The sequence below is a fragment of the Falco rusticolus genome, chromosome 1 (assembly GCF_015220075.1).
Source record: "Falco rusticolus isolate bFalRus1 chromosome 1, bFalRus1.pri, whole genome shotgun sequence".
Classification (NCBI taxonomy): Eukaryota; Metazoa; Chordata; class Aves; order Falconiformes; family Falconidae; genus Falco; species Falco rusticolus.
In genome coordinates this window covers 65673898-65697985 of record NC_051187.1, presented here as the reverse complement: position 1 = coordinate 65697985, position 24088 = coordinate 65673898, and the positions used below count along the sequence as shown (strand labels likewise).

Genomic DNA, 24088 nt, shown 5'->3' with positions numbered 1-24088 from the left:
GTTTGGGTTTGTTTCATTTAGTGAGGCTGACCAAATGGGAATTGTGAAAAGACTTACAGATTGTATTTTTTTTAAATGGTTCTTTAGATATGGGTGAATGCAACCTAAGTCTAAGGTTTTGAAATGTTTTTGCAAGATGAAAGGCTGTAATTTAACATTTGATATCTTTTCAGTGTACTTGAGGGAAATTGTTTGAATGTGCTTAGGGATTTAATTGCTTAAAAGACATAAGAAATCAGGGTATCTGCATTTCAGTATATTGTGTTCTGTAGTGGAGGGTAACAATATTAAAAGACAAATAGTGATTACTTTTCTGAATTAGTTTGCTCACTTGAAGAGCAGTGCTGTCTTAATTGAAGGACATGAAATATCTCTCTACCTATATATACACTATGTCATCTTATTTCTCCCTGGAGAAGAATATGAGAATAAAGAGGAAGCTAGAGCACACGTAATACAATCTTGAGAATCCTGAACTGATTATACTGAAGTACAGAAAAGTCTCTCTCATTTCTTTAGTTCTTGGATGTTGAAAGGATCAGTATTTTTACTGCCTCATTTTTTCCTTGTTGTTGATACAGAAATACTTTTAATGGATATTGCATTTTACATTTTTTACAAATCAGTGTGTACATTTGAAATTAATAGAGTATATTGCAGAGAATGTAGCTGTGAAATGGTTTTTCATGGTACATGACATTGAACTGCTGCATAGTGTTCAAAATGTCTTCCTAGTTTCTTCATTTAGAGTTTCTCCATCTGTTACAAATTTATAGCCTCTTCAGTTATGAAATCAAGTCAGACCTGAAGGACTCTTTGAGTGCAGCTTGCAGGTTTGTATATGCAGATCTTTATAGATCTGTATAAACTGTTTCCTATACTTAGAGTAAATCCCGTAGGTTTGTAAACTATCGTTATGGTGATAAATTAGTACTACTACATCTCCCATATACTTACTAGGTTGCCGTACTGTATATTCTGTTCTGTACATTTCACAGTAGAGTTGGCAGGCACACTTCCACAAAAATATGGTGTTGCTGATGGGTGGTAGCTTGCATAGGCAGAGCAAAACCTACTGGCTCCCACTCTTTGCTTTTGGTAGGATCTTGTCTTTGCAAGAAAAATGAGAGCACAGACAGAAGGTTCTCCCTAGGCATGTGCAGCAGGGAGACTAAATGTGTTACTTTTTCAATTTCAAATGTTGGCAGATGCATGTTAATGCCAGAAGGACATTGCCATGGTGGAATACTATGGCTTGCTTAGGAGCCTTATATTACTGAATTATTTTTCTAGCTTTTCAGTATATCAAGAGACTCTTTGTAAAAGAGCTTAAATCAATGCACATACGTGACACTTATGGATAATGAAAATGTAGTAAAAAAGTACAGTGTTGCACAATCAGGTGGTAGTTACTTCTGTTTATATGCATATCTTCCTATTTACAACTCTTGCTATTACATATGCTCAAAATTAGTTGGTATTACTACTCTAATTCTGTGCCTTCAAAGTCACTATTTTTTGAGGAAAGAGAATTAGTACATGTTCAGAGATTCTTGTTTGATGCAGAGACCACAGACCTGGTGGATAAGGAACGTTCTTGAGAGAATGACTCAAAATATTACTTCGTGATTTCAACATTTTTTCAATTCTGTTATTTTACATATATTTGGGCAATAAAATTTAAACTGTAGACATCTGCTGCTTATAGAAAAGAATCATATAAAGTACACCTGACTGATGTGAGTAGTTTTGGAATACAATCCCATATTAATAATTTTGAAATATAAAATAAAAGTATATGAAGTAATGTCCCTTAGTTTCTTTGTAGTTGCACATTAGAAGGGAAAGGAGATTTTGTCTGAATGGAGTTATTTTTATGGTTTTCAGAAATGACTAGAACTTCTTTTTCTCAAGAGTTTCTGGTTTTATTTTTCATGCTTCCCCCCCCTTCATTGCAGCTTCCTTTATATTGTTGTTGTAAGTGTTTTCTACTAAATGCAATTAACAACCTAATGCCATTTTGTGTGAAAATTGCATGACTATATTAATTTAAAGGATTTTAATGCTGAAGTTTTTCTTAAGACTGCAAACATAAAACGAACTCTTCTAATAGAAAGGTCTATTGTGAGGATAGGCATTCTCAGATTATAGTTCTGTAACTGATCCAGTCATGGCCTTTAATTTCTTTTATTCTAATATTTAAGCGTACTGATGATATGTCAAGTTCACTGTCAGATACTACACTGCTTGTACACTTTTTCGGCAAGAGAGGAAAAGCTGAACTGAACTTTGAAGATTTTTATAGGTGAGTCTCAATTTTATTTAATTCCTTGTAAAAAATACTTGCATGCTTGTTCCACTTAATGTGTATTGTATTACTATACGCATAGTTTATGCGGGCATGTATAATAGTTTATGTTCCCTTTGTGTGTGTTATATATGCAAAGAACAAAATAAAACAGTAAGTGGACCAGCAAGAAAAAGTCCTGTACTAAAGCTGCTGCATTGGCAACTTTTGATAGCACTTGTGTGCGTAGTTGGCTTGGGGTGGAGTGGTTATACCCCAACCCTGTTCTTACTGGTATGTAGGAATTTCTTCTTGGTTTTGAATTATTTTTATTGTTTCCCCTGTTTGTCAGTGTTTTAAAAAAAAATTTGTGTGTGCATCTCTGCTCTTGGGGACATCTTTAAATGTAACAATTTTTCTGAAGATACCATGTAGGCACCCTAGAACAAGCTTCTTTGGGAAAAAGTGAAAACACAGTGGAAGCCATTGGCTTAATCATTACTCCAGTTAAAACAGAATTCAAAAATATAGGGAGAGTGCCATAAAAACAGAGCCATAAAACTGTATGTTTTTGTGTAACTGAAAGAGATGGTATTTGGTTATTGTTTCCTCAGTAAATACTCCCAATACATATTGTCTTTATAATTACCACTTAACTACGCATTCTAATAAAATGGATGTTTGCAAAATACTTTGCCTTAAAATTATGTATGTCATGAAAAGTGTTCAGTATTTCACATTATATATAAACTATCTCATCAAGTGAAATCATGATGTGAGTTCAAAACAAGAACCAGAAAAGAAGGTACTTTTTCAAAAGGCATCTAGTTAAAATGTACAGCTATTGCTGTAAGATGTGAATGCTAAAGAGATCAAAACCTAGCAGATGTTTAATGAAAGAGGGATCCATCAAGTTTTATTCACTACTTCACCAGCTCAAAAGATCATTAAACTATGGACTGGTGAGGGAAATGCGGTTGTACATTTACCTTGCACTTACACATTTGCCTAGACATCCCTTTGATTTGAGCTCCTCATAGTTCTTAGAAGTCAAGTTATATATCAGGAGGGAGTGTTGCAGGCAATGTCTACAGGATGGGGACTCTTGAGAACCTGTAACAGGGAAATGTCACAGGTTGTGATTGTCAGTCAGATGAACATGAGCTCCCGGTGCAGTACTATGACTGGAGAGCTTATTTCATCCTTGGTTGTATAACTAGAACATCAAGCAGAATCAGGGAAGTTATATTTCCTTTTTATATGTAGCTGGTTTTATATATACTTTATATATAGCTCTTAACCAATTTTGGTGTCCAGAAGATACTAAATATGTTGCTAAGTTGGGAAGAGTTTATAGAAAAATCACAAGAATAGTGAAGTATTACAAAAAAAAAAAATAGTTTAGATAGAAAGGCTGCAAGACTTCGTCATACTTAGCTTGTTAAGAAGAGAAAGGTAAGGTTTGATTGCAATCTGTAAGTAGCTATATGGGGAGTAAATTTTGGGAATTAATTTAGTACCATGGCGGAATTTTTGACATAAATAAATATCAGGGACCCACTGAAGAAGAAAATTAAGCAAACACACACTAGAAGTAAATCAGAAATGTAAGTATTAAGTCATTCTAATCCTTAATAAAACACTTCATCTTTGAGTTAAGATTGATGTATTGTTAGAAAATGTGTCAACATAGATAAGAGATTTACCAAAATTGCCGTCAGTGCTATGAAGAGGGAACTAACTTGCATAATGCTGTTCGGCTTCATATTCTACGACTCTTTTAAGGACACGAATAGTAGAAATACAAGGTATTATTATTTATTCATATTTATGTTTGTGTTTTAGATTTATGGATAACCTACAAACTGAGGTTCTAGAGATAGAATTTCTTTCCTACTCTAATGGGATGAACACCATCAGTGAGGAAGACTTTGCCCATATTCTTTTGAGGTATACAAATGTGGAAAATACATCAAGTTACCTGGAAAACATGCGCTGCAGGATTCCTGAAGAAAAGGTAATTGTTTAGCTAGAACAGCAGTGGGCCGCAGCATCCAGTCCCGGTGTCATCAAGATGAGAACATAGCCTTGTTGGACTGAATGAGATTCTGTCACTGAATTAACTACCACCAGGATTTTATTCGGATCATAAGCTGTGTCTCTCACATTTTTCAGATTACTTACTGAATAGAGGTAGAAGAGTAAATAGCGTGGACTTAGGTTCCATAGGATGTAGCTAGTGGTATTTTTGAAGTTTAGGTGACAAAGCTTTGTATTATATGACATTTCAATTTAAACTGCATAAACTGTAAGACTTGATAAAGAACAGTTTTCTAACAATGAAGCATTAAAAGAACTATTTTTCTTCTCTTTTGCACTGCCGCTGGAATAGCTCGTCCTCAGAAATAACCTTGACACCTCTTACAGAGTCGTTTTATAGTCTTAAGAACGGATCACTTGTATACAGTATATTATTAATGGCTGAAGAGATAGAAAAGATAATAAAAACAGTAAACGTCATGAGGTAGATAGTCCATTTGTTTCACAACAAATGAGTTGTCAGAAGTGTATCTGAGAGAAATGTAGTGGCAACTATGCATCATTGGAAATCAATAGGATAATGTTGAAAGGGATGTTTTGGATATACTCCTGTTTGTGTTTACAGAACGAGATCAGATTAATCTGTCCTGGAAATCGTAACTTTTTCAATAGCTATTTATTTTAATAGCATTGGCAGCAGAGTTTTGAAGAAAAGTAATAGATTGGTTTGGACAGGGTTTTTTTTGTTTTGTTGTTTGTTTTTGTGTTGGTTTTTTATTTGAGAAATTACATTGTCATTTCTACAAAGTAAGAGAAATCAGCTGACCCGATAGAAGCACATTCCGAAAATCAACAGTTTTCTCTTAAAATATCTGGATTATTTGATTCTTCCCATGGTTGTACAGCATTTAGGTCCACTGAGAGATAAACATAGCTGTGGAGTAGAAAGGGAAATCAGGGCTGTCTCTTTTGCACCAGTTTAGGTGTAAGATAAAGTGGTAATAACTGGGATCAGGGTTCCTGTGCAGTGACCCCTTCTGAGTTCCCAGGTGAGCCACTGAGGCGCTCAGTTCTAACTACTCTAAAAGGCATATGCAGCTTTCAATATTCAAAGCCAAGACAGTGCAACAGAAGTGGTATAAAGCCCTTTTGGCATGGTTCCCAGATGTTTTTTGTTTAGGGGTAAATCTGAAAAAGAAAAAAAACCAACAAACTTTGAGGCTTGTGTAACGACGACACAAGTATAACTTGGGTAACTGAAAAGTAATGACAGTTGTAGGTATAGAGAAATACTTCTTTGAATGGCAAAAATGAAGTCAATTAAGTAAATATAAATACAGACTTTCTTTTAAACCCAAAGAAGTATTCTTTGAAGTTCCTCTCTTAAGGCTTCCAATGCCACTGTTCGGATACAAGGTCTTTCACAGTAGTTCTTGGTCTCTGGTGGGACCACCAGCTAAAGCAAACTTCCACATAGAAGGCAGTCTCAGTTACTGGTTTGCTTATGGTGTGTTCTGGGACTATCCTGGCACTTGACCAGTGCCATATAGCTGTATGTCATATGCTATACCTCCATTAAGTAAAACAAGACATTGCCATTTTCCGTAGCTCCGTATCACTGGCTTGGTAAATGTGCTGTCAGTGGAAAAAGTAAACCCCTGTGACGTCTCTTGTGCTGGCCCCAGGCTTTTGAGAATGGGATTTTGCCTCTTTATTGCCATGGAGGTGGTGTTCATATGTTTGCACTTTGTTACACTTGTAATAACATTATAATTCAAAACCTACTCATTATTACAGTGGTATGCTGCAATACTAATACGAATCAGAGGATTCCATTTAGAAGAAAATTTAGTCTAGCCTGTCAAGTAATAGGCAGCTACTTTTGCAGTTGAAAATGTTAATCTTTTTTGGCGCTGTATGTAGAAGCCTCTAAAGCAACACGATGATCATTTGGTGTACTGAAGTCATGTTAAAATGTTCAGCTGGCAGGCTGCCTGCTCACAGGATGTTTTCCTCCCTTTACTAACTAGATGCCAAGCAGTGATTCACTTAAGCTGGCACATTGAATTACTACAAATAGCAGCTCCTAAAGAAAGTCTACGCATTCTAACAGCGTTGGTGCATTAATGTAACAGTTTTATTTGCTGTAGTAAAATATAATCTGTCCAAATAAATAAAAGTTGGCTTCCTTTTACATAGAAAAGAAATAGTTTCCAGTAGGAAAATTCTGGGTTATCTACACATAGATAATTTCCTATGTCAAAATGCAAAACATATGGCAAATTGATAAATGTTTTTACAATTACCAGTTGAACAGAATATGGTCCTAGGAAAGGAGAGGGACAGTAGAATGCTGTATGCCCAACTCTCTTTGAGTGTCATTTTGTCTGCCCTTCTGCCTCTTTTGTGTCCTTTGCTGGCTTTCCTTGAGAGGAAATGGTTACAGATGATTTCAGCAGAAGCTGTAGAAGTCTAAAATAAAGCCAGAGATCTTTTTCATTGCTAAAATGTTTTGGAATTTGTACAGTTTAGCCATGGACTGCAGGTGTGGCTCCTTTATTTCCCTGCTTCATCTCCAGTGTAAACTTGTGGCAGCAGTTTTCATCACAAGTAGAAACACAGAAGCACAAAGGCTTGTTTGTAGACCAGCAGTTCTCAGCCTTTCCTACACAAGGGCTACATTCCATCTAGACTGGTCATCTCCTGCCTAGTTACATGGAAGGAGCCAGGATTTTTGCAGTAGCCTGACCTCTTACAGTATCTCTCACATTCAGAAACTTCACAGACAAATTGGTGCAAATTAAGGATTTGTAAAGATTATTGTGAACTGAAAAATGGCAGCTCAAGACTTTGATGGCCGTTTTCTGTTATTGCTGTTTTGCCATAGTACTGAGAGTCCTCACCAGGGGACTGAAGTTTCACTGATCTTGGTATTTCACAAATATATTACAAAAACCCCAGAGAGTTTTCAGTCTAAACAGTGCAAGAAACAGAACTTGGACTTAAAGTTTGATGTCATATTAGATGTCATAGGGCGGTGGTTTGGCTGGTGTCTATGAGAGTTTCCTCCCAATTGCAAAGGGTGAAACAGAGAATAAATATGCTTGTTGAGAAAAGCAATTCATGGTGGAGATATGTCAAGCTCTCCAATCAAACTGTTTAAAAATCTCAGCTAGAGCTTAGATAGGACCACATAAGCAGTGGTTTACACCTCAAGTGTCTGGAGGCCCATTAAAATCTTTTATTTTAACAATATTATATTGCTCTCCACATTTACCACACTGCTTGCTGTCTTATATGGGTTTGTGCCCAACCTCTGCCATTTTCTGCTCTGCCACAAACCTACGGTATATTCCGCCATACTGTGATGACTGTGTATATCTTGGAGGAGAGACATAGGTCAAGACTTCAGTTTGAACAGAAAGGCTCGCAGGCCTTTCTGTTATCTTCAGGTTTGTTTTCAGAGAGACATAATTCAATAGGACAAAAGGATAAAAACAGACACAAGAATAGCCACGAATGATAGTTAAGGGAGGCCAGGGAGATCAAGGTTTGACGAAAGAGTGCCATCCCATGTTCAGAATGGCTGACAGACCGTGGAGAATGAGATACAGGCAGTGGTCCTGGCTTAATTCAAAGTCTCTGTTTAAGGTCTCTTTCAAAATTGATTTAGAGGTAGTTATCAGGTCTTTGAATTTGTAGCTAAGATGAGAGAAAAGCAGAACAAGTAAGTATCTTTAAAGGAAGAAGAAAAAATAAGGCATTTTAACAACAGCATTTTCAGAGAAAATTTCTCACAAGATTCCCTGAAGTCTGGTTAAAATGCAAAAGGATTTTTTTAAAAAGCAGGACAAACCTTGCAATACCTGATACGTGGAGTATCAGCTGAAGAGACAGGTATCTAAATCTGGATATGTAAAAACTTCATCTTAAAGTAGAGGACTTAAGTTAGGTCATAACTTATATTTATGAATTCATTCAATGTATTTATGTGAGTGCACGTACTCACATATATATAATAGTGGTTTGCAGGTTTTCAATAGTAAGCATGCTCCAATATTCATGCAAACCTAGACTCTTACTCTCAATATTAACTGCTGTATCATAATAATCCTGGAATTCCTAAAGATTGCCTTAAGCAATGGAACAATATTTTTGACTGCTTTTTGGGTAAGAATTGCTATCCATTGCAGTGGCAAAGAGGGAAGACATCTTGCATTCCTCAGGAGACTCCCAGTTCTTTACTTTATTGACTTTCAGTACAAATCTGTATTTTTTCAATGTGTGCAGTATCTATTCTTAATTGAAGTAGACATATGTAACTGCAAGGTGTATTTATTCAGTTGTCATCACTGCTGATAATTCTTACGGTGTGTATTCTTCTGTTTTTTAGGGTATCACGTTTGATGAGTTTAGATCATTTTTCCAATTCTTGAACAACCTAGAAGACTTCACAATTGCAATGCAAATGTATAATTTTGCAAGTCGTTCCATAGGTCAAGGTAAGTATTTATATTATTATAAAAATCTGTTGATAAAGATAGAGAACGGTTGACAAAAATACAAAATATTTTGTAATTCTAGTTTGGAGTTTTAGTGCCTCAGGTAAAATGCTAAAAAGCCTAGGGCTCCAGCTTTGAGAGGAGAAGGCTTGGTCATACTGTCAGAGATACAATAAAGCTTTACAAAGTCATGTAAGACGTGAATAAGCTGAATGCAGAATAGTTGATCACCAGATCCTACCATACAAGAGTCAAGAGGCACTAGATGACACCAATAAGAGATCAGTTTAAAGCAAACAAAAGCATTTATTTACACAGTGGGCATATAGAATCTGGCCTGCTACAAAGGCTGCAAGAAGGAAACGGTGTCTGAAGGTCCAAAGAGGGATTAGACAGATTGTTTTTAACAAATCAATAAGTGGGTACTGAAAGAACTAGGTAGGTGTGTACTGCCTAAAATCCTTAATACAACAGTTTACTTGCTTGGGGGCTGCAAGGTGAACAATATGTGAAGCGGTCAGACTTCTGTGCTCTCCTCAAGGAGCACCATCATGGGTCTGACACAGTAACACCAGCCTAGTGCTTCCTTACGTAGCCTTGCCGAAGCGGTATGCTGGCTTCTCTGCGCTCTGTTTCTTAGGTTCTGTTATGTGTCAATTGAGTCCATCAGTATATATATAACAATTTTAATTATAATATGATTTTCTAATTTTGTTATTGTAGTGTAGTATATGGACTGTTGTGTTGTGTAAAAGAGTTGACAGCAATTAAGCAGTATCATTTTATATCAGTTGAGAACTACTTGGTTTAGAACTGTGAAACAGTCCTAATTTTCACATTTTCTTATTTAGTGTTTAAATGTGAAAACTGAAGTTAAAAGTCGACTTGTATTTCATAATATGTTGTCTACAAAGTAGGATGAAATTTATATATTTTATTTTTTCTTCTGATGTCTTTTTATGCAGATGAATTCAAACGTGCTGTGTATGTAGCCACAGGTGTGAAGCTTTCACCACATCTGGTGAACACAGTGTTCAAGATTTTTGATGTTGACAGAGATGACCAGTTGAGTTATAAAGAATTTATCGGCATTATGAAAGACAGACTCAATCGAGGGTTTAGGGTAAGGATTCTAATTTTTATAGTTATCTTAGTTGACTTTATTACTTACCACTACTTACTTCAGCACCTATAGCATGAGTAGGTTGCAAACCATCAGTGCATATGTTTAAAGAAATATGTTTTACAGAAATCTTGAAGCAGTCTGTAAGATAAATTGCTTCTCAAATTCTTGATTTTTTAATTAGAAATTAATACATAGAGGGCATAATGTACCTTTGTAATACACAAACCAAAATGGAGATGAGAAATCCTCTGTATACTGTCATTTCTTCTGTATTGTGTGACTGATAGATTTGGCGTTAAGAATTTTAACAAGGGTAGCAATTATGTCCGGGTTGTTTGCAGGGAAAAGAGAGTTTGTCTCTCTCAAACTCGGACAGTTTAGTTAAGGGTCAGCCACTGGCTCTTCTAAAACTTATTTAAAATACCAAGTATTGATAAGGACTGTTGAAAAGAGTTGCAGCAGAAGATAGCTTTAATTTTCAAATAAAGAATTAGTGAAGTGGTGCTGAACAATGCTATGTTCTAGTTCAAAGCTGCTTTTGATAATTTAACCCTGTATCTAATATATTAAATTACAGTAAGGTAGAGGGCAGGAAATTACTTGCAGAAAATTTTCATAGGGAACAAGCTTGTAAATCACCCTTTGCCTTTTAGGTGAATGTATAGGCCTTGCTGCCCTCTTCAGGTTCTGTGTAGTACAGGGGAATTCTGTAATAGCAGAAAAAGTTTTAATGAAGAGTATAATCAATAAAAGACACATTTTTTTGTTCATACATCAGGTGTTAACATATTTAACTAAATGTAAAATAGTGTTCTTACTGACGACCTAATCACTTAGACATAAATCTTAAAGTGTATTATGGTTCCTAAATTCACATTTCAGTATGTTATTTCTGTAATGTAATTTTAGTCATTTTTAGTTAGCTTCCTATATATGATTTTAGAACTTTCTACTAAGTGGTGTTGAGTCTAATAGTTTACTTGTTATTTTTGTAGTATTACGATCCAACATAAAATGTGGATAACAACCACTGCATTTGTAACAACTTATTTCCTTGTTGGTCCTCAGTTCCTTTTATTATGGTGTGGGAATTTTGATTGTTTCATAACTGTTTCAAGATGTTCAGCTATATGTTTTAATTGTTTACTAATTGTAAGTGTGCAGTGTATGTTAATTTAACCAGAAAACAGTCTGCTTACTAAGTAATTCCTGTAAATGTATTACATGTTTCTATTTCACAAAATGCATGACAGAAATCTCATATAATCCTTAAGAATCTATATCATCCACCGCTATTCAGTCTTAGGCATGTATGTTTCTTTCGCCTAGGCCCCTATAAAATATGCCAGTGGACTGTAACAGAACCATAGAGAATAGCCGTGGATGTTTAGAAGAATAGCACCATCCTTAACAAACGATACATCTAGTTTTAATTAGATCTGTCTCCTGGATTGCATAGGAGATGGTCATGATTTGATCCTGTAAGTCAGTTACATTCAGACATGCCTACATGCAGACTTCTTAGATTATTCAGAAAAATGCATTCCCTTCACTAATCAATAGTATTCCAAGACAATTACATTACCACAAGAAAACACGTAAGAACTTTTTGCCCAGAACAAATTGGCAGAAAGTGTCATTCGTTGCTTTCTAATGTTTGTACTTTAAAAGTTACACAGTATTTGGTGTGGCTGAAATAAGTAAAAATTTACCTTCTTCCTGCTACAATGTGGAAGGCTCAAATGTTGTCTTGTGCTAAATCAAAACTAACAAATCACTAATCTTTTCTTTGTTAATTACTGTTTTGAATCCATATTAATATTTGGTCAGTTCCATTATACAGATAAAAGAACGTTATATGCAGTATTTTGTAGCAATATGGAAATTTTTGCCGTGAGAAATTTCAACCTATTTATAAAGTGTAAATGCCTGATTTTAATGCTAAGTATCCTACAATTAATGTCTGCCCAAATCAAATGTAGTCTCTTGATTATCACTCTAAAAACATCTAAAAATAACAGTTTAGAATAGGCCTATGATTTGAAGTGTGATTTTAAAATTAACATTGTATACTTAGTAATTCTGCTTTTTTAAAAGTTGTTTTACTAAAATGTTTGCCCAGAAGAATCTTTAGGGCATCACAGAGCTTGGTACTAGGACCGTATATTTTAGAAAAGGGAATTTTGTAGTTATATAATCTGACTAAAGCAAGCATATTTAAGAGCAAAGAATTACACAATTGCAGTGAAACTGGAGTTCTGAAAGGTCGGTCAGTACCTACCAGCTCTGTCCTATTTAAAAGCTTAGCTATAAAATCAGAAACTTGAGGTAGGGCAGGTACTACCCCTTAGAGGAATGTAATAAAAATACTCATTTTTAACTTTTATTTTAGATATGGTTTTGGAAAAGTAAATTTCCTAAAGAGTTTGTCAAATGGAATGTGTCTCCTTCTGGAACATGGTATTATAATCTGAAACCTTTTTTGGTTTTAATAATTTGAAACCAACTAGTATATTAAGCTGCCATCAAGTGGTCAGTCAGAGTATTACCATGAACTTACTAAAATGTGCAGACATGAAAAGCTTTATTATTGCTTGCTGTTTGGTTTAAAATAGTTATTTCCTTTTTTTTAAAAAATATATATATATATATATAAAAGAACATTCTCTTTCCTATATAAATTCCATTTTTAAACTGAAATATTTGGAACTTAATGACTAAATGATAAACATTTTACCTAGTACACACTATACTGTATCTTCTAGCTATTCGTCACTTAAAGCCATTTTTTTGTAATTTCATGGTACTGTTGTCTTATGCGTACTTCTGGCTGCCTTCACATGTCGTCTGCATCTGCGCACTTCTCCATCTTCTGCTCCACAGGGCTACAAACCTATACAGAGGTATACTACTTTCAAATCCTGCGTGAGGAAGGAGCTCTATAGCAGATAAATGACGGTATGTGTTAGCTGCCCAGTCTGAGTGTGCTGGCATGCTTACAGGAATGGCTGAATGTTAAATTGTCGCTGCTTTGCTTCCCGTTCCAAAGATTCAGCAATAGGTTACCTGACTGTGAGCAACATAGTAGCTCGAAGTGTCATGTTGTGACTTTGACAAGCAGTAGAATTTTATTCTGGAGTTGGCAATGGCTGACTCACACTGTCACTGTTTTGTACGCCAGCTGCAATTTTGTGCTGTGTTTGAAACAAGGAAAAGTTCTCTTTCATGGTTTCTGTTGCTGTTTTCTGTCTGTCCTGTGACCACTTTTCAGATAATTTCTCAGGTACCTATAGCTAGTAAATACTTGCCAATGAAGACTCTAGAGGCAGATTTTTCTTCCTGAGATGCTGTTCGTAACTTGATTCTACTTTGATTTATACAGTTACAGTTTTGAAAAAAATAACACATTTTTTGCTTGATTAATGCTATACCAGCAATTTTCAAAAATTGGCACTGTTGCCGATGCTACCATGGCTGTTGCTGTGTATCCACTACATGAATATTCATTCTTACAATTAGATCGTACTGTGGGTTTCAGTGTAAAAACTGGGGTGTGCGTATTCTGTAGCCGTATTGTGGAACTGTTTGTCACACGGTGGACACAGCAGAAATGCATTCGTAGATGTTTCTGTTCTTACGTAGGGCAAGAGCTTGCGATTTGAGGTTTTGGTGCCAGCACTTTTTTCCTGTTTATATTTATATAGCGGTTGCCACAAAGGCTGTTAATGGCTAATGTAGGTCCCAGGTGTATTACTTTGCAGAGGGGAGGAACAAAGAAATATACACCATGACAAACAAGTCCCCATGGCCAGTGGTCTGGTATGAGGACTCCATGGGGCAGCCAGCACATCTCGTGCTCCTGAGCCAGGAGGGTTGACTGTCATTCCCCCACTGTTTTTAATTCTGAGGCACAATATGAAGCTGAGATTTTTTTTGTTGAATAACTCAATGCCTCCCTACATTATCATATTGCCCTCTGACCTTCTGAATCCTCTTTCCTATCATATGCTTCTTTGAGCACTTGTATGCCACTGAGCATGCTGGGCCTCTGGTTTTAATCTTTCTTCCCTAATTCTGAAAGAGCCTGGCAGGAAAGCAAAGTGAAGAAACTTGGATCCTGTTTATCTGGAGTGATGGCTGCCTTCCAGCAACAGTGTGAAATCTAAGGCTGTAAGGAAGAGAGGTGGGGTGCCTTCCCCAGGGGTGGCAGCCCACCAGCTCTTCATCCTGACTGATGTTTTTCTTTTGTAGACCCCTGTGCAAGACCAGTAAGGGAGAGGGAATATATCTAAACAATTGACCTGTTCCTGTGGCACAACATGTCAAGTATCACAAACTGTGTTCTTTGGAACTTTTCAGACCATGTTTTTTCAGTGAAGTGTCACATCTGTTGAACAGGCTGGTTCTTTGAAATTTAGCAGTAAAGATGGCTTAGGGCATGTCCAGGCTTATGCAGCCAATTTGTCCTCCCTGAAAGAAGACAAGAGTTCTGTTTGATCTGCATATGATTTTCTCATACATATAACATTTAGCAGCCATAGGATTATTTATTTATTATTTTGATTAACTCTTAACTTTTTTTTAATTATACTTTATAAGTATAATCCAAATCCTGAAGTATTATACTAATGTGTGAGGAACAGAACAGGTAATTTGATCTTAACAAAGCACCTGGTTTCTCCACTTGATTAGTGGAAAGTGTTAATGGTTAATGAAATAGTTAAACAACATTTTAGTAATCTAACTCACCAGTCACATAAGAGGAAAATCACGGCTTTAGATCAATTTTATGTAACTTCACCTCTTTGAAACTTCTGCGTCTTAAAGCTTCCTTTCTTTTTTTTCCTGTGTCTTTTTAAAAATCATTTTTAGCAGTACTTTGTCTTTTTGTCCCCACCAATTCTGCCACAACCTACTTTGTGGTTGCGTATCAAATATTGTTTAAACCGTAAACTTTTCAAGATATGGAACAGCTCTTCCAGAAAACTGGCAAAATGCTACACAGTCATGATGCTTCCCTAATAATTTCAGTGCAGGGTAGGTGATCAAGTGAAACAAAATGCAGTGACACAAAAGAATCCAATATCTAATTATCAAGCCTAATAAAATTAGCTTGGTGGCAGAAAGAGAGACTGTGGTAAAACCATCAAGTTGACACACATCGACACCTTGGCAGAGATCTGAATTCAGGCAGTAAATTAATTAATTCATATATTGAGATGGTGTAAACTGGGAAAAAAAATAAGATTTTGTTCACTCTGAATAAAGTCTTTCTAATGAAAAAAAAATTAAAATTTAAATTAAATTCAAGTATGTGTACACCATGTGCTGGGAGGCAGAGAAACCAGGTTAGTCCTCAGTGCGTAGACTTGGCTACAGGCAGCCTCACTGACATAGCGTAGAGGTTGCTGGTTATTTACGCTGCTCTTCGTTCCACGTGAAGCTCCTGAATACTTCAGAAATGCTTCTTGTACCTAAACTTGCTTGTGTAGGTCTGTGTCAACTGTTTCCGGTGCACTGAAGAATAAATACAGTGTAAGCCTCATATAGATATATATATAAAATTCCCCTTTTCCCTGCAAACACATTAGTCAGCTGCTGCTCTTCACCTGAGCAACTGCCTCTTGTTTCTTTGGCATGAATTACAGTGACATATCCCTTTGTTAGCTATTCAGAGTTCCTTTTTGTGCAAAAAAATTATTTACATTATTTCTTCAGATTTGTTGTAAACTTCTATTAAAGTTTGTTGCAAGTGTCGGTTAATGGAAATGGAAACTTTAGCCAAAATACATGTGAAGTGATTTGGAGTTAGTTACTGTGGAGGAGAACAGAAATAGTTATGTCTTTGCCATACAGAGAGGAGTAAAAGTGGATTTATATAATTCTAAAAAGAACTATTTTCCACTTAGTTTATAAATTGAAAAGATAATAAAAATTGAATAATTGGATAACTGAAATTGAACAACTTCAGTTGGGTAGTGAAATTTCAGTCTGATGTACAAAGAAACACAGAAATGTACGTGAAATGCAAAAATCTGCTGCAACTACATCCCAAAGTTAGGTGCAGTACAATTACTATTGGTTTTATTTGTTCCAAATATGAATGTACAGATCATTGTGCTTTGATACGCTTTCTGTGGTGAACTTAGAACTCTGATGAAAGAGATTAAGATACTTGGCATACGTACCGCAGGTTATACCGTACTTTGAATCTGCGGCCTGAAAAGGGATAAACAGCACGTCGTGCTGTACGTTATCTGTCTCTAAATTGCACTAAAGAAATTTACTATAGCCTTATAATAAATAACGAAAATCTGTCCTTGGGGAACAACTGTACAAGCTGTGTGTGGTCCAAACAGCTGGCAGTGTTCTTGGAGAGCTTGGCTTTCAGCAGGGCTCTCCGGAGCTGCAGGGCACACAGCCCGTCCCGGCAGCAGCAGGTACTGCTTTGCGCACACTGCAGGGAGAAGAGAAAAGAGCACACGTTCGAGAGCCGCCTCGCAGAGCTAACGCTGCTTCGAAAGCCTTGTGGAAGGGTTATCTAGGAAATGTCTAACAAAGCCTTTTCAGAATTAATTTCTGAAAAGGGATCCTAGAGACCAATTCAGGAGGGGTTCGAGTCCATCTGAAAGTACTGGTTGCTAAACTATTTGTGTGCACAGGAGTTAGACAATTAAGCTATGATTCTGATTTTGTTGACTTCTAAAGTGTTGAATGTAATTATTATGTCACAAATGTACATCTAGAGATTTAAGTTGGATGTCCCAGTAATTTCTTGAAAATCATACGATTTTTGCATTAAAAGAACTGTTTTCTAGGTGTTCTGAGGTTTGTGGGTTTTCTAAATTTCTGATTAAAGGTTTTTAGGAAGTAATAGTTAATAGTTAAAACCAGTATCTTGGGACTGATTGAGGAAGGAAATTTCATTTTGAGAAAGACGTGAAAGACTCAGGCATAGATTCTGAACCTCATTTCCAACCATGTTCCAGCAATACGTTGCTGTCTTCTGTAAATATTTCATTCATTCATCCATGTGAGAGAGTAAATTTGTCATGTAGTATAATTTTGAAAGCTTTTAATTTCCATACTGTGAGCTTTAGTTCACAGCAGTTGAATCCATCTATCATAAGAGATAGCTTTGAAAAAAAAAAGCAGAGGCTGTTGCTGACTAATTGAAAAGACTGTTGCGTACCTCTCTAAAGCAGATAAAGTGTGGAGTGTGTGACAGGTATGCCTTAGTGACTCACAAAAATAATTGGAAATTACAGAACCCAGACTTTTGATCCTAAACCTGTCTAGAACCTTAAAAACATGCCTGGATACAGTGAGAGGAAAATGTTCCAGTGAAATGTGAAAGCATTGCGGAGTTGTGGACACAATGTTCTTTCTATGGATTTGGTACACTGAGAATAGATACAACAATGCATACATTGGAAATAAGTGGATGAACAGTTAATATACTTCAGTTTTTCTTTTAATGATTTTCATGAACATTTCTCTCAACATGTTTCATAAAAAAGAAATGCATATCTTAAAGCACTGGTTAATCAACTGAATGTGCTTTAGCTAAATAATGCAATGCATTTTGCAAGTAATGCGTTTTTTTCGTAAGATTGACTATAAATCTCAAATTATGCATTCATGTAAGTATTGTTTCTAGTACTTCATTTAAAGTGTGGATTATATACTGGTGTGGATTAGATTGTTTTCTGAGTATTTACAACCTCTCTATAAGATTCTGTGCTTTTTAATTATACAAGATGAGTGATAAGAATAAATGGATGTAGGCTTCACTAATGGTTGGGTTTAATGTACTGCAGTGTTGCAGTATTTTAACATCCTCACTCGATTCAACCGAAACAAGCTGTCAGGCAATTTCTCACCCTGTGTCCTGGTTTCAGCTGGGATAGAGTTCATTTTCTTCCTAGTAGCTGGTATAGTCTTGTGGATTTGATTTAGATTGAGATTAATGTTGGTAAGACACTGATGTTTTTAGTTGTCACTGAGCAGTGCTCACACAGTCTCAAGGGCTTCTCTGCCCGTCGCCCCAGCCCAGCAGCGAGCAGGCTGGGGGGGCACAAGGAGCTGGGAGGGGGCACAGTCGGGACAGCTGACCCCAGCTGTCAAAGGGATATTCCATACCATAAGGCGCCATGCTCAGTATATAAATTAGGGGGAAAGCTGGCCGTGGGCTGTTCCTCAGGAACTGGTTGAGCATCGGTCGGCATCACTTCTTTTGTATATTTTAATTCTTTTCTTGTTATTGCTATTATTGTTATCGTTATCCCTTCTTTCTCTGTCCTATTAAACTCTTTTTATCTCAACTCCCAAATTTTACTTTTTTTTCCTTCCCTGATCCTCTCCCCCATCCCACTGGGGGCGGGGGGGAGGGGGAGCAGTCAGCTGCGTGGTCTTTAGCTGCCTGCCAGGTTAAACCACAACGCCTTGACACTGTAACTGCTTGCCTCCAGGTACTGGGCTTCAGTTGTAATCCATCTTAGAAATTAAAATTACTTCTAAATGCTTCTGATTTACCTATAGAAATTATAATTCCAGTTCCTCCCTTAGCTTCTTGCCCCAGCTGCTCTAATACTTAGTCTCTCTCCATCTTTCTATACTTACTATCAAAATAGGCTTGTGAAGTTAGGAACAGTGGAAGAAATAATGAGATCCAGTGGTAACTACAGATAATGAATCTCCCAGTATGAATCTAGTGAATCTCCCAGGCCAGCCCGTGGTTAGTATTCCTCTCCGTTCAAGGGGCACTTCCTAACATCACTGAACTACAGTGCAGTTTAGAATTAAGGTAACCTGGTATAAAGAAGCTTTCATATCATCTGCCCTTATTGAGTTTGGCTTTTGCCAAAGCCTCAGTTTCATGAACATCAATATTTCTATGCTTTTTATTTCATGTTTTAGGTGAACTTTTTAGTACAGTGTCAACTCAAAGGGGCAAAAAACAAAACTAGAGAGAGCAGGACATACCTGAAAAAAAGATAAAATCCTTTCTTGCAGCTTTTAATATAAATAAGCTATTTGTTGAATGCTAATTGTGTGCTATGAGGTGAAATACATTTTGCGCACTTAACCTGTGTATGGATTTATAACCTTCATTTTACAAAAGTATTTCTGAGCTATAGAAGTACTTGATCTTTCATGATTTTAATACTAAAACATACACCTAGTGTGTATGAATCTGAGTAAAATTTAAAGTAGTTTTAAGGAATTTAGTGAATGATGTATTTTTTCCAATTGTGTATGTTTTTCACTTTTAACAGGAGACTCCGAAGTATGGTTGGAAGGAATATTATTCTTGTGTGATGACTGTAACCAGTGAACATCTCAGAGATCTATGGAAGCAATTCCGGAGACGAGATACACTGAGATGAAGGAAGAAGGATTATCTGCACTGGAGGGAACTGTTTATCCCTATGAATTCTTAATGAAGAACAAACTAAACCAGGTGAATTGTGTATCTTCCATCTGCAATAGAAAACACGGGACTTCTTTTCCACTTAGTGTAGTGAACATCAACTCTTACAGCTGCTTTTCAGTATGTATTTTATTTAAATGACAAACTAATTATCACCTGATTGGCAAAAGCGGGTTTTTTTAAGAATACATTTTGAATATTATTTTTTACTATTTCGAGATGTTTGTCATTTAAAGCAAAACAAAAATTAGGTTTACACTTATTAAGTAGGCAAACATTTTGGCAATTAAGAGAAACTGCCTGCATCATCAATAGAACTGTGAATTTGCTTTCAGAAGAGCACTAATAAAAGTTTGTGCTAAATTGGGAATGAGAATACACTAAGTAGCTTAACAATTATATACAAGTTCAATGGACAAATTAAACTCTTAGAAACATTGTTTTAAAAAGAATAAAGCTGTTAAGGTTATAATGTGAATGATAGGTATTTACCTAGGAAAGGTACTGTATGGACTATAAAGTTCAGATTCTCCCAAGTCTTACTATTATGTTTATTAATTTTTCTTTGAAGAGAATAGCACAGATTTTAAGATGTCTTACAAGCAGTATGTCAAAGGAAAGTCAAATTGTTTGAATTCATTTTAAGTAAAACACACTTTGTAATATTTATTATAAATTTTATCACCATGCATATAAATTCACTGATATGTTTCTGGTAGAATAAAACTTCATGTGTTTCTTGTGAACAGTGCCCTTTTATATGAAGTGGCACTGAGTAGAAATTATAGTTGCCTAATTTTTTACTCTGGAATGTAGTATCTGAAAAATAGTTAAATAACGTGTTTGTGTCAAACAAAAAAGCAAAACAAAACACAAATGCATGCAGCAGTATAAAGCAACACTCACTAAGTAATATTATTTGAATATTACACATCAAGTATTGGACATAAGTTAGGCGTTGCAAAGGTTTCAGAGACTACAGGCAATCGGTAGCCCCTATGCCCTTTCATGCCATGCAGAGTCACTGCAACAGTGGTAAGGACACTGTTACATTAATTTTCCATATCCTCTAATTTTTTTCTTTGCTGTTCAGTAGCAGTGTTTTTCCTTACTCGGTTGCAAGATTGTTGTTAGGTGGTATGAATTAAACCCAAACAAACATGAACACATACTTCTTGTATCCTTCTTGGAAAGGTTCACTGGGCATTAAGTAAGTCTGTATCTATTTAGGAACAAGCTGTGCCTTGAAATATTTATAGCTGAATACACACACACACACGCTAATGTCAATAAATCGCTATCTGAAAGGCAAATATTTGGTGGAGTCAGACAATTAAAATGGAACTAAAATAATAGCTTTAAATCTTTATTACTCTAAATACATGAAAGCAAACTTTTCAAAATTGTATTTAGTGCACATGATGCTCAAATACCATCTTCTTTCACATGTGAGTAGAAAAGATGTATAGTATCTAAGTACACCTAAGTTTAGAAATGCTTGATCTATAATGAGATTCATCTCTGCTAACAAATGAAAACAAAACGTGAAGGAAGCTCTTTTTTAAGAAATTCCACACTGGGAATTTTAGAAAAAATGTGTGGCTTTTATCTGAGAAAAAGCCAGTTCAGAAAGTTTTTGAAGGATGCTACTTCGTTTAATACTTCATGATAAATACTTAGGAAATTTCCACCTTGATGTCCTTAAACGACTTACAACAAGAAAAGTCAAATAAATTGGGATAAAGGTTCTTGAATTGACACAACAGAACATGGGTAAGCTGCAATCCCTGTGTGATCATTTAGGGAATCAATTGTATTTAATGTATCGTCTTGGTACGCAGAATTGTCTCACTGCTTCTTGTCAGCATATGCAAAACTCAGTTTGCTACTTCAGTGATGGAGGTCAAAAAAAGGGAAGAAAAGCTAGGGAACTACTGAAGGGGTTCCTGTCCTTCCTCTTCATTCGCTACTGCCCACTCACGGTGATCCTGTCCTGGGAGGAAGCAGTACCATCATCATTTTGCTCCTCCCCTGCCCTAGGCAATAGTGCACTTTGCTTTTATGGCTGGCTTGAGACAATTTTATCATTTTTCTATGTATTTCATAACTGTAGTCACTTAATATAAAATAGAATGTGAAAGTGTCAGATTAGTTTTTAAAAGTATTTTCTCATGTTTAATAATAAGTTATTTAATATAAATATGAATATATGCATATAATATTGTTATTTCAAAATAAATGCAGTTGAAACTAGTTTTCTTTGCAGTGTATGTCACTCATTCTTTTTTTTCATATAAAAATCTTTTTTTGCATAACATGAATGTACAAGTGCTTTGAATTAGAGCATCTCACCATCACAAAAAAATAGACTCGTTTGCTTCTTTTGGTCATTTCTATAGATAGCTTTGCTTTTCTGCCACAGAATTCTGCATAAAAGAGCTAGAAGTGCAAGGACAGACAGGTGAAAACAAGGCAGGGTAATGGGGCATGCCATCTGCTATAGAGGCACCCCTCGGATAGGCAGCAGTTACTGTGCTCAATAAAACCGTATTCAAAATCTGCCAGATTCTTGGTAACAAAAAAAAAGTGTGTGGGCTGCACCTAAATTTTGTGAAAAAGTTGCATAAATGAAGGATTTTTTAAAAATAGTCTCTTGTTCTCTTCTGTAAGTTAACAAAACTCTAATAATGTAAGAAGATACTCAGAGGATGCTTAGGAACTGCCCACTGATGCCCAGACCAGCTGTAAATTGTGATAAAATGGTAACTATTAAACCTACAGCTTTGGGTAACTTCGTGATACTAACGAACTTTTGTGTGATCTCTGATGAATTACTAGTTCCTGGGAGAATATCCTGTACTGCAAGCGGCTCCCTGCTAATCTTCTTCTGATTTTTAAGATCACAGTGGCAATTTCCCTCCTTACACATTTTGGCAGTAAGTCAATATAAATTACTTCCACTGCAGATTCTTGTGTTGTATGACATGGAAATGTACCAGCCTGAAGAAAAAAGAATGCTATTTAACAGTGACTTGCAACATATTGATGGTTATGCTGCCTGGTTTCTATAGTTACTTGATCTCTTCCACCTAAATATCAGAATAAGGATGCATTGAAATAAAATGGGAAAAAAAATTATAGAGGAATTATATATTTAATCACTTTGATTAGACATTGCATAATATCCTTTATGTAACAATGTGTCTTGCTCTCTTGTCCCACTGAGGCCACTTTCAAGACAGTTTCTAGCTAAAGAACACCAGACTAATATTTGCAGAAGGAAAAGAATCAGACCACAAGCTCACTATTAAAAAATCAATCTGAACCTAAATTTGTAGCAATACCAAGTTTGGACTCCCCTTAAAACCAAGCCAAAATAATACGAATATTTTTAAATATATGTGAGGTCTGAACGTACAGTATTTTTCCGTGTATCTGAAAATCCATGAAAGCATTTGGCACCCTGAAACTGTCAGCAGATGGTGCCCTTGGATATATTACATTCTTTTTCCTACACACACAATTAAATACATAAGGGTGTGCTTTAATCTTGAATGGGTAATGTTAATTTTTACTACTAGTTTGACTTACAAATTCCTCCCACAGAGGAACATTATTATTAGCTAGGAGTGTTCCATAAAAATGTTAGTACCTGCTTGAAAATATTAGTATAAAATACCTAATTTTGATATATATGCACGTTCATAGAAACAGCAACATATTAAATGTATTTTAATTTTAGTAATATGTTTCTGTTTATTCAGTATAATCAAATAAACCATTACTCCTTAGGGTTTTTTTTAGAAGTACACAGAGCTGAGTTACCTATTTATATGTCCTCTATAATTTAAACATAAATGAAATTAAATTAAATCAATATCATTGAAAAGGAACTTTTCCAGTTCCTGATTCATAGCTATCCACTGCAAGTAACTTCATTTACACTTTTCTTCTGACAATACATTTATAATCCTTCTCCTTTTTAAGCAGCCATACCTGTATGCCATGTTTTTTTCAATAAGTAGTTTTACTGTTAAGTGCATTTAGGTTATTTGCCTAAGGTTGTATGTTCTGGTTTAAAACAATGAACTTTAACTCGCTCTAACCCTGATGCAGAAGCTGCAATCTAGATTCAAATGAGCGTAGTGCTATAAAAATAAGCTTTAATTATATTCAAATCTCTGCAATAAAATATGAAGTCTGAAGTTAATCACCTAGGCTGTCCAAAAAAAATGCATGCAGAGAATTGCATGAGATCCAGAAATGCCACAAACTGTTTTAAATTGGCAAACTAGCAAGTTAACCAGGACATCGTAAGCCGTTGCTCCTGGGAGCTGTGCATTCTCACGTGCTTTCTTTCATGGCCAGTAGCATGTCTGTGAAGGGGGGTGAGACGGCTCAGTTAGACAGGAACACAGCCAAAAACCTCACACACGTAGTACAGATGTGATTCAATGAAAACAGCTCCCCATTACAAAAGTGCTGTGGACAGCGCATGAGAAGGGGTGGAAATACATCGTCTTTCTCTGGTACTGTGAATCTTGCATCCTTTTCTGTATCCTTTCATAATGAGAGTGGACAAATTTCCAGGACTGGCTTACAGATTGGCAATTAAAACACTTCCATGGAAAGTGGAAAGAAATGAACTGTGGCTGCTGCTGCACTTTGTGCACAAAGACACACTCTGAGGATCCCCAGCA

At 36.0% G+C, this 24088-nt stretch overlaps 1 protein-coding gene across 6 annotated transcripts in view; it reads left to right on the top strand.

The window, feature by feature from the left end:
* Positions 1 to 20921, top strand: part of MICU3 (mitochondrial calcium uptake family member 3) — a 56655-nt gene extending 35734 nt beyond the window's left edge. For 4 of the 6 annotated variants that reach the window (XM_037382398.1, XM_037382363.1, XM_037382387.1 and 1 more), the window contains 5 exons: positions 2205 to 2305; positions 4133 to 4304; positions 8721 to 8829; positions 9795 to 9952; positions 19234 to 20921. In XM_037382398.1, coding sequence (XP_037238295.1) covers positions 2205 to 2305; positions 4133 to 4304; positions 8721 to 8829; positions 9795 to 9952; positions 19234 to 19344 — 651 coding nt within the window. In that variant the 3' untranslated portion in view covers positions 19345 to 20921. Of the gene's footprint in view, positions 1 to 2204; positions 2306 to 4132; positions 4305 to 8720; positions 8830 to 9794; positions 9953 to 12838; positions 12914 to 19233 lie in introns of all 6 variants that reach the window. The other 2 variants (XM_037382377.1, XM_037382372.1) reach the window with 1 other exon arrangement.
* The last annotated feature ends 3167 nt before the right edge of the window (positions 20922 to 24088 follow it).